Source organism: Coregonus clupeaformis, unplaced genomic scaffold (genome assembly GCF_020615455.1).
Source record: "Coregonus clupeaformis isolate EN_2021a unplaced genomic scaffold, ASM2061545v1 scaf0276, whole genome shotgun sequence".
Lineage (NCBI taxonomy): Eukaryota > Metazoa > Chordata > Actinopteri > Salmoniformes > Salmonidae > Coregonus > Coregonus clupeaformis.
In genome coordinates this window covers 388496-400000 of record NW_025533731.1, presented here as the reverse complement: position 1 = coordinate 400000, position 11505 = coordinate 388496, and the positions used below count along the sequence as shown (strand labels likewise).

The window sequence follows — 11505 nt, the reverse complement described above, 5'->3', positions numbered from 1 at the left end:
TACTCAGCCAGACCCACCAATAGACCAATCCAGACCCAGACCCAGTTAGACCCACCCAGTTAGACCCACCAATAGACCAATCCAGACCCAGACCCAGGGCTCTATAATGGGACTCATTTGGTCTCTCATTCCACCCAATATTCCGCTGTGCGACCAGGAGTTCTATTTTGGGAGCTCTGTGCGACTATGGAAAAAAACTCTCTCAGATAATAGTTGTAATGAGGAGGCTTCGCTGTACTGTTGTTTCCCAGTGCCCTAGCGAGGCTGATTCGTTAGCGTCATGGTAGCACCATTTATACAGCGGAAACGGCTTGCTTCTAGGCCAACCAGATCAAAAGATCTGAACTGGTTGCAGGGACCACAATTTTTACGTTCATAAACCATGTCGTGGGTCGTTCTAAAACTACTTGCGTGTTGTTAATCATTTGTTTACACTTTGTTCGGTCATGTTACCTCATTGGCTAGCTGGCTAACAACCTGGGCCCGGTTTCCCGATAGCCTCTAGGTAGTTAATATCATTTAAATATATAGGTCTATATAGCCTCTAGGGGTTAATATCATTTAAATATATAGGTCTATATAGCCTCTAGGGGTTAATATCATTTAAATATATAGGTCTATATAGCCTCTAGGGGTTAATATCATTTAAATATATAGGTCTATATAGCCTCTAGGGAGTTAATATCATTTAAATATATAGGTCTATATAGCCTCTAGGTGTTAATATCATTTAAATATATAGGTCTATATAGCCTCTAGGGAGTTAATATCATTTAAATATATAGGTCTATATAGCCTCTAGGTAGTTAATATCATTTAAATATATAGGTCTATATAGCCTCTAGGTAGTTAATATCATTTAAATATATAGGTCTATATAGCCTCTAGGGGTTAATATCATTTAAATATATAGGTCTATATAGCCTCTAGGTAGTTAATATCATTTAAATATATAGGTCTATATAGCCTCTAGGGGTTAATATCATTTAAATATATAGGTCTATATAGCCTCTAGGTAGTTAATATCATTTAAATATATAGGTCTATATAGCCTCTAGGGGGTTAATATCATTTAAATATATAGGTCTATATAGCCTCTAGGTAGTTAATATCATTTAAATATATAGGTCTATATAGCCTCTAGGGGTTAATATCATTTAAATATATAGGTCTATATAGCCTCTAGGTAGTTAATATCATTTAAATATATAGGTCTATATAGCCTCTAGGTAGTTAATATCATTTAAATATATAGGTCTATATAGCCTCTAGGTAGTTAATATCATTTAAATATATAGGTCTATATAGCCTCTAGGTAGTTAATATCATTTAAATATATAGGTCTATATAGTCTCTAGGGGTTAATATCATTTAAATATATAGGTCTATATAGCCTCTAGGTAGTTAATATCATTTAAATATATAGGTCTATATAGCCTCTAGGTAGTTAATATCATTTAAATATATAGGTCTATATAGCCTCTAGGTATTAATATCATTTAAATATATAGGTCTATATAGCCTCTAGGTAGTTAATATCATTTAAATATATAGGTCTATATAGCCTCTAGGTAGTTAATATCATTTAAATATATAGGTCTATATAGCCTCTAGGGGTTAATATCATTTAAATATATAGGTCTATATAGCCTCTAGGGGTTAATATCATTTAAATATATAGGTCTATATAGCCTCTAGGTAGTTAATATCATTTAAATATATAGGTCTATATAGCCTCTAGGGGTTAATATCATTTAAATATATAGGTCTATATAGCCTCTAGGGGTTAATATCATTTAAATATATAGGTCTATATAGCCTCTAGGGGTTAATATCATTTAAATATATAGGTCTATATAGCCTCTAGGTAGTTAATATCATTTAAATATATAGGTCTATATAGCCTCTAGGTAGTTAATATCATTTAAATATATAGGTCTATATAGCCTCTAGGTAGTTAATATCATTTAAATATATAGGTCTATATAGCCTCTAGGTAGTTAATATCATTTAAATATATAGGTCTATATAGCCTCTAGGGGTTAATATCATTTAAATATATAGGTCTATATAGCCTCTAGGTAGTTAATATCATTTAAATATATAGGTCTATATAGCCTCTAGGTAGTTAATATCATTTAAATATATAGGTCTATATAGCCTCTAGGTAGTTAATATCATTTAAATATATAGGTCTATATAGCCTCTAGGGGTTAATATCATTTAAATATATAGGTCTATATAGCCTCTAGGGGTTAATATCATTTAAATATATAGGTCTATATAGCCTCTAGGTAGTTAATATCATTTAAATATATAGGTCTATATAGCCTCTAGGGAGTTAATATCATTTAAATATATAGGTCTATATAGCCTCTAGGTAGTTAATATCATTTAAATATATAGGTCTATATAGCCTCTAGGGAGTTAATATCATTTAAATATATAGGTCTATATAGCCTCTAGGGGGTTAATATCATTTAAATATATAGGTCTATATAGCCTCTAGGTAGTTAATATCATTTAAATATATAGGTCTATATAGCCTCTAGGTAGTTAATATCATTTAAATATATAGGTCTATATAGCCTCTATGGGGTTAATATCATTTAAATATATAGGTCTATATAGCCTCTAGGTAGTTAATATCATTTAAATATATAGGTCTATATAGCCTCTAGGTAGTTAATATCATTTAAATATATAGGTCTATATAGCCTCTAGGGGGTTAATATCATTTAAATATATAGGTCTATATAGCCTCTAGGTAGTTAATATCATTTAAATATATAGGTCTATATAGCCTCTAGGGGTTAATATCATTTAAATATATAGGTCTATATAGCCTCTAGGGGGTTAATATCATTTAAATATATAGGTCTATATAGCCTCTAGGGGTTAATATCATTTAAATATATAGGTCTATATAGCCTCTAGGTAGTTAATATCATTTAAATATATAGGTCTATATAGCCTCTAGGTAGTTAATATCATTTAAATATATAGGTCTATATAGCCTCTAGGGGTTAATATCATTTAAATATATAGGTCTATATAGCCTCTAGGGGTTAATATCATTTAAATATATAGGTCTATATAGCCTCTAGGTAGTTAATATCATTTAAATATATAGGTCTATATAGCCTCTAGGGGTTAATATCATTTAAATATATAGGTCTATATAGCCTCTAGGGGGTTAATATCATTTAAATATATAGGTCTATATAGCCTCTAGGTAGTTAATATCATTTAAATATATAGGTCTATATAGCCTCTAGGGGTTAATATCATTTAAATATATAGGTCTATATAGCCTCTAGGGGGTTAATATCATTTAAATATATAGGTCTATATAGCCTCTAGGGGGTTAATATCATTTAAATATATAGGTCTATATAGCCTCTAGGTAGTTAATATCATTTAAATATATAGGTCTATATAGCCTCTAGGTAGTTAATATCATTTAAATATATAGGTCTATATAGCCTCTAGGGGTTAATATCATTTAAATATATAGGTCTATATAGCCTCTAGGGGGTTAATATCATTTAAATATATAGGTCTATATAGCCTCTAGGTAGTTAATATCATTTAAATATATAGGTCTATATAGCCTCTAGGGGGTTAATATCATTTAAATATATAGGTCTATATAGCCTCTAGGTAGTTAATATCATTTAAATATATAGGTCTATATAGCCTCTAGGGGTTAATATCATTTAAATATATAGGTCTATATAGCCTCTAGGGGGTTAATATCATTTAAATATATAGGTCTATATAGCCTCTAGGGGGTTAATATCATTTAAATATATAGGTCTATATAGCCTCTAGGTAGTTAATATCATTTAAATATATAGGTCTATATAGCCTCTAGGTAGTTAATATCATTTAAATATATAGGTCTATATAGCCTCTAGGGGTTAATATCATTTAAATATATAGGTCTATATAGCCTCTAGGGGTTAATATCATTTAAATATATAGGTCTATATAGCCTCTAGGTAGTTAATATCATTTAAATATATAGGTCTATATAGCCTCTAGGGGTTAATATCATTTAAATATATAGGTCTATATAGCCTCTAGGGGTTAATATCATTTAAATATATAGGTCTATATAGCCTCTAGGTAGTTAATATCATTTAAATATATAGGTCTATATAGCCTCTAGGTAGTTAATATCATTTAAATATATAGGTCTATATAGCCTCTAGGTAGTTAATATCATTTAAATATATAGGTCTATATAGCCTCTAGGGGTTAATATCATTTAAATATATAGGTCTATATAGCCTCTAGGGGTTAATATCATTTAAATATATAGGTCTATATAGCCTCTAGGGGGTTAATATCATTTAAATATATAGGTCTATATAGCCTCTAGGGGTTAATATCATTTAAATATATAGGTCTATATAGCCTCTAGGTAGTTAATATCATTTAAATATATAGGTCTATATAGCCTCTAGGTAGTTAATATCATTTAAATATATAGGTCTATATAGCCTCTAGGTAGTTAATATCATTTAAATATATAGGTCTATATAGCCTCTAGGTAGTTAATATCATTTAAATATATAGGTCTATATAGCCTCTAGGTAGTTAATATCATTTAAATATATAGGTCTATATAGCCTCTAGGTAGTTAATATCATTTAAATATATAGGTCTATATAGCCTCTAGGTAGTTAATATCATTTAAATATATAGGTCTATATAGCCTCTAGGGGTTAATATCATTTAAATATATAGGTCTATATAGCCTCTAGGGGTTAATATCATTTAAATATATAGGTCTATATAGCCTCTAGGGGTTAATATCATTTAAATATATAGGTCTATATAGCCTCTAGGGGTTAATATCATTTAAATATATAGGTCTATATAGCCTCTAGGGGTTAATATCATTTAAATATATAGGTCTATATAGCCTCTAGGGGTTAATATCATTTAAATATATAGGTCTATATAGCCTCTAGGGGTTAATATCATTTAAATATATAGGTCTATATAGCCTCTAGGTAGTTAATATCATTTAAATATATAGGTCTATATAGCCTCTAGGTAGTTAATATCATTTAAATATATAGGTCTATATAGCCTCTAGGTGGTTAATATCATTTAAATATATAGGTCTATATAGCCTCTAGGGGTTAATATCATTTAAATATATAGGTCTATATAGCCTCTAGGGGTTAATATCATTTAAATATATAGGTCTATATAGCCTCTAGGTAGTTAATATCATTTAAATATATAGGTCTATATAGCCTCTAGGGGTTAATATCATTTAAATATATAGGTCTATATAGCCTCTAGGGGTTAATATCATTTAAATATATAGGTCTATATAGCCTCTAGGGGTTAATATCATTTAAATATATAGGTCTATATAGCCTCTAGGGGTTAATATCATTTAAATATATAGGTCTATATAGCCTCTAGGGGTTAATATCATTTAAATATATAGGTCTATATAGCCTCTAGGGGTTAATATCATTTAAATATATAGGTCTATATAGCCTCTAGGTGTTAATATCATTTAAATATATAGGTCTATATAGCCTCTAGGTAGTTAATATCATTTAAATATATAGGTCTATATAGCCTCTAGGTAGTTAATATCATTTAAATATATAGGTCTATATAGCCTCTAGGTAGTTAATATCATTTAAATATATAGGTCTATATAGCCTCTAGGGGTTAATATCATTTAAATATATAGGTCTATATAGCCTCTAGGTAGTTAATATCATTTAAATATATAGGTCTATATAGCCTCTAGGTAGTTAATATCATTTAAATATATAGGTCTATATAGCCTCTAGGTAGTTAATATCATTTAAATATATAGGTCTATATAGCCTCTAGGTAGTTAATATCATTTAAATATATAGGTCTATATAGCCTCTAGGTAGTTAATATCATTTAAATATATAGGTCTATATAGCCTCTAGGTAGTTAATATCATTTAAATATATAGGTCTATATAGCCTCTAGGTAGTTAATATCATTTAAATATATAGGTCTATATAGCCTCTAGGTGTTAATATCATTTAAATATATAGGTCTATATAGCCTCTAGGTAGTTAATATCATTTAAATATATAGGTCTATATAGCCTCTAGGGGTTAATATCATTTAAATATATAGGTCTATATAGCCTCTAGGTAGTTAATATCATTTAAATATATAGGTCTATATAGCCTCTAGGTGTTAATATCATTTAAATATATAGGTCTATATAGCCTCTAGGTGTTAATATCATTTAAATATATAGGTCTATATAGCCTCTAGGTAGTTAATATCATTTAAATATATAGGTCTATATAGCCTCTAGGTAGTTAATATCATTTAAATATATAGGTCTATATAGCCTCTAGGTGTTAATATCATTTAAATATATAGGTCTATATAGCCTCTAGGTAGTTAATATCATTTAAATATATAGGTCTATATAGCCTCTAGGTAGTTAATATCATTTAAATATATAGGTCTATATAGCCTCTAGGTAGTTAATATCATTTAAATATATAGGTCTATATAGCCTCTAGGTGTTAATATCATTTAAATATATAGGTCTATATAGCCTCTAGGGGTTAATATCATTTAAATATATAGGTCTATATAGCCTCTAGGGGTTAATATCATTTAAATATATAGGTCTATATAGCCTCTAGGGGTTAATATCATTTAAATATATAGGTCTATATAGCCTCTAGGGGTTAATATCATTTAAATATATAGGTCTATATAGCCTCTAGGTAGTTAATATCATTTAAATATATAGGTCTATATAGCCTCTAGGGGTTAATATCATTTAAATATATAGGTCTATATAGCCTCTAGGGGTTAATATCATTTAAATATATAGGTCTATATAGCCTCTAGGGGTTAATATCATTTAAATATATAGGTCTATATAGCCTCTAGGGGTTAATATCAGTGAAATATGTTCCTACCAAGGAAAGGAAAAGGGATAGCTTCTTCTAGCCTGATGACTCCATTCTACCGCTGTTCTGTCCTTCGCTACATACAGAACTCATTGCGGAGAGGAAACTAGTGTCTGTGGGCTCGGCGTAGCGTTAAGCCAGGCAAGGCTTTGGCAGGAGATCAATGATCATAGCAATGAATGACAGATCTCTTGGGTGTCATCACAAACCCTGACGTTTTTAAAGAGACAGTGTACAATTTCCAATGTAAAGCATCTCAATAGAAGAATAGTACCTTTCCACCATGTGGAAACCTAATACTCCACAGATGACTTTGTCATTTCAACGACAGGTTTTCGTATCAACATTTTAGCTTTTAAACTCAGCAAAAAAAAGAAACGTCCCTTTTTCAGGACCCTGTCTTTCAAAGATAATTTGTAAAAATCCAAATAACTTCACAGATCTTCATTGTAAAGGGTTTAAACACTGTTTCCCATGCTTGTTCAATGAACCATAAACTATTAATGAACGTGCCTTTGGCATGCTGCAAGGAGGCATGAGGCCTGCATATGTGGCCAGGACAATACATTGCAATGTCCGTACTGTGAGACGCCTAAGACAGCGCTACAGGGAGACAGGACGGACAGCTGATCGTCCTCGCAGTGGCAGACCACGTGTAACAACACCTGCACAGGATCGGTACATCCGAACATCACACCTGCGGGACAGGTACAGGATGGCAACAACAACTGCCCGAGTTACACCAGGAACGCACAATCCCTCCATCAGTGCTCAGACTGTCCGCAATAGGCTGAGAGAGACTGGACTGAGGGCAGGTCCTCACCAGACATCACCGGCAACAACGTCACCTACGGGCACAAACCCACCGTCGCTGGACCAGACAGGACTGGCAAAAAGTGCTCTTCACTGACGAGTCGTGGTTTTGTCTCGCCAGGGGGGATGGTCGGATTCGCGTTTATCGTCGAAGGAATGAGTGTTACACCGAGGCCTGTACTCTGGAGCGGGATCGATTTGGAGGTGGAGGGTCCGTCATGGTCTGGGGCGGTGTGTCACAGCATCATCGGACTGAGCTTGTTGTCATTGCAGGCAATCTCAACGCTGTGCGTTACAGGGAAGACATCCTCCTCCCTCATGTGGTACCCTTCCTGCAGGCTCATCCTCACATGACCCTCCAGCATGACAATGCCACCAGCTATACTGCTCGTTCTGTGCGTGATTTCCTGCAAGACAGGAATGTCAGTGTTCTGCCATGGCCAGCGAAGAGCCCGGATCTCAATCCCATTGAGCACATCTGGGACCTGTTGGATCGGAGGGTGAGGGCTAGGGCCATTCCCCCCAGAAATGTCTGGGAACTTGCAGGTGCCTTGGTGGAAGAGTGGGGTAACATCTCACAGCAAGAACTGGCAAATCTGGTGCAGTCCATGAGGAGGAGATGCACTGCAGTACTTAATGCAGCTGGTGGCCACACCAGATACTGACTGTTACTTTTGATTTTGACCCCCCCACCCCTATGTTCAGGGACACATTATTCAATTTCTGTTAGTTTGTTCAGTTTATGTCTCAGTTGTTGAATCTTGTTATGTTCATTCAAATATTTACACTTGTTAAGTTTGCTGAAAATAAACGCAGTTGACAGTGAGAGGACGTTTCTTTTTTTTGCTGAGTTTATAATAAACTCATGTATTTCCAGTGTTACGTATTAGTTTCTAGGGCACAGTAGCTAGAATTCATATAGGCTCAATATAGGCTGTATCTCAATCAAATAAACGTATTTTCTGTTGCTCCTAACTTTTTAAAGTTGTGCTACCAATGAATTTGTTAATTTAGAGGCCTGCACACGCCACACACACACACACACACACACACACACACACACACACCTCTCATATACACACACACGCCCCACACACACACACACACACACACACCTCTCATATACACACACACCTCTCATATACACACACACCTCTCATATACACACACACCTCTCATATACACACACACCTCATATACACACACACACACACCTCTCATATACATACACACCTCATATATACACACACACACACACACACCTCTCATATACACACACACACCTCTCATATACACACAGCACACCACACCCCCCAGGTCTCTCCTCATAAACCCAGTCCAAACCTCAGTTTGTTTACTGTTAGTGTTATATGAGAAATGTATGATTTTCTTTGTGTTATTGACTAATACCCCCTCCCCCCCTTCAGGTATGTCCAGGGGGAAGTCTGTGATTGGTTCGTTGAGCATCATGGGCGGGTCCAGCGGCCCACCGTACGACCGCGCCCACGTGACCGGAGCCTCCTCCTCAAGCTCCTCCTCCACCAAGGGCACTTACTTCCCCCCGGTACGACACACACACACACACACCTTACAGACACACACACACACACCTTACACACATACACACACACACACACACACACACACACACCTTAGAGACACACACACACACACACATTACAGACACACACACACACCTTACAGACACACGCACACACACACACACACACACACACACTTACACACACACACACACACACACACACCTTACATACACACACACACACATTACACACACACCTTACACCAGTGTTAATTTCGTCAACAAAAATAGGGACTAAAATATTTGTTAAACTTTTGACAAGACTATAACTGACTAAACAGACCGTGAAAAAACTAGAACTAAAGGAAATAATTTTTCATTTCAGTTGACTAAAACGAGACTAAATGATCTCAGACGACAACCTGACTACTAAGTGGACTGGTTATACATATTGCGCAGGCGACTCTCCTGCTTCCCCTTAGCTAACCAGTCACCAGCAGCCTTCTAGTTAGCGACCCTTGACCTGGTTAAGAAACACAAGCTGCTTTACTAAATTAAAAACTATAGCAGCATTGACTTTAATTGTAAAACAACAGTCTAGGGATCTTCTTCAGTATAGAAAAGTTGTCTCTTTGAATTTGTAGTCTCGTTCAACCCTCCCACTCTTCCCGACTGCATTTCATAGCCAGGTTCTGTAGCCAAGCCCCCCCCCCTCTTCCTCAGAAAAAACGTCTTGATTCTAGCCCGTACCGGTCAAAAGATATGACCCATAATACCGGCACTCAATTATTTTATTTCTGTCGTGCATTGACGGGTCGCGTTTTACATTCATGAAGCATATCGCAGGCTGTTCTGAAACTAGGCTACTTGCGGACCGGACCGTTAGCCATTTGTTTAGGGCTACACCTTGTTCAGTCATGTTACCTCATTAGCTAGCTATAGCTAACAACCTGGGGCGCGTTCAGCAGGATGCAATTATTATTACATTTTACTTTTTTATTGGTACCCCTTTTTCCTCCCCAATTTCGTGATATCCAATTGGTAGTTACAGTCTTGTCCCATCGCTGCTACTCCCCTACGGATTCGGTAGAGGCGAAGGTCGAGAGCCCATTGACTCAGTACCAGTACTCCTTGTATATAGTCTGGTTATTACCCCTACTCCCTGGTACCCCTGCCCATTGACTCAGTACCAGTACTCCTTGTATATAGTCTGGTTATTACCCCTACTCCCTGGTCCTGCCCATTGACTCAGTACCAGTACTCCTTGTATATAGTCTGGTTATTACCCCTACTCCCTGGTACCCCTGCCCATTGACTCAGTACCAGTACTCCTTGTATATAGTCTGGTTATTACCCCTACTCCCTGCCCATTGACTCAGTACCAGTACTCCTTGTATATAGTCTGGTTATTACCCCTACTCCCTGGTACCCCTGCCCATTGACTCAGTACCAGTACTCCTTGTATATAGTCTGGTTATTACCCCTACTCCCTGGTACCCCTGCCCATTGACTCAGTACCAGTACTCCTTGTATATAGTCTGGTTATTACCCCTACTCCCTGGTACCCCTGCCCATTGACTCAGTACCAGTACTCCTTGTATATAGTCTGGTTATTACCCCTACTCCCTGGTACCCCTGCCCATTGACTCAGTACCAGTACTCCTTGTATATAGTCTGGTTATTACCCCTACTCCCTGCCCATTGACTCAGTACCAGTACTCCTTGTATATAGTCTGGTTATTACCCCTACTCCCTGGTACCCCTGCCCATTGACTCAGTACCAGTACTCCTTGTATATAGTCTGGTTATTACCCCTACTCCCTGGTACCCCTGCCCATTGACTCAGTACCAGTACTCCTTGTATATAGTCTGGTTATTACCCCTACTCCCTGGTACCCCTGCCCATTGACTCAGTACCAGTACTCCTTGTATATAGTCTGGTTATTACCCCTACTCCCTGCCCATTGACTCAGTACCAGTACTCCTTGTATATAGTCTGGTTATTACCCCTACTCCCTGCCCATTGACTCAGTACCAGTACTCCTTGTATATAGTCTGGTTATTACCCCTACTCCCTGGTACCCCTGCCCATTGACTCAGTACCAGTACTCCTTGTATATAGTCTGGTTATTACCCCTACTCCCTGGTACCCCTGCCCATTGACTCAGTACCAGTACTCCTTGTATATAGTCT

The 11505-nt window shown here is 35.7% G+C and overlaps 1 protein-coding gene across 1 annotated transcript in view; it reads left to right on the top strand.

The window, feature by feature from the left end:
* lrp6 (low density lipoprotein receptor-related protein 6) overlaps nt 1-11505 on the top strand; it is a gene marked incomplete at its 5' end in the record, with an annotated part of 108083 nt that overhangs the window by 75683 nt on the left and 20895 nt on the right. Inside the window, 1 exon segment of the mRNA XM_045214546.1 lies at nt 9197-9333. Within this exon segment, the coding sequence (XP_045070481.1) occupies nt 9197-9333 (137 nt within the window).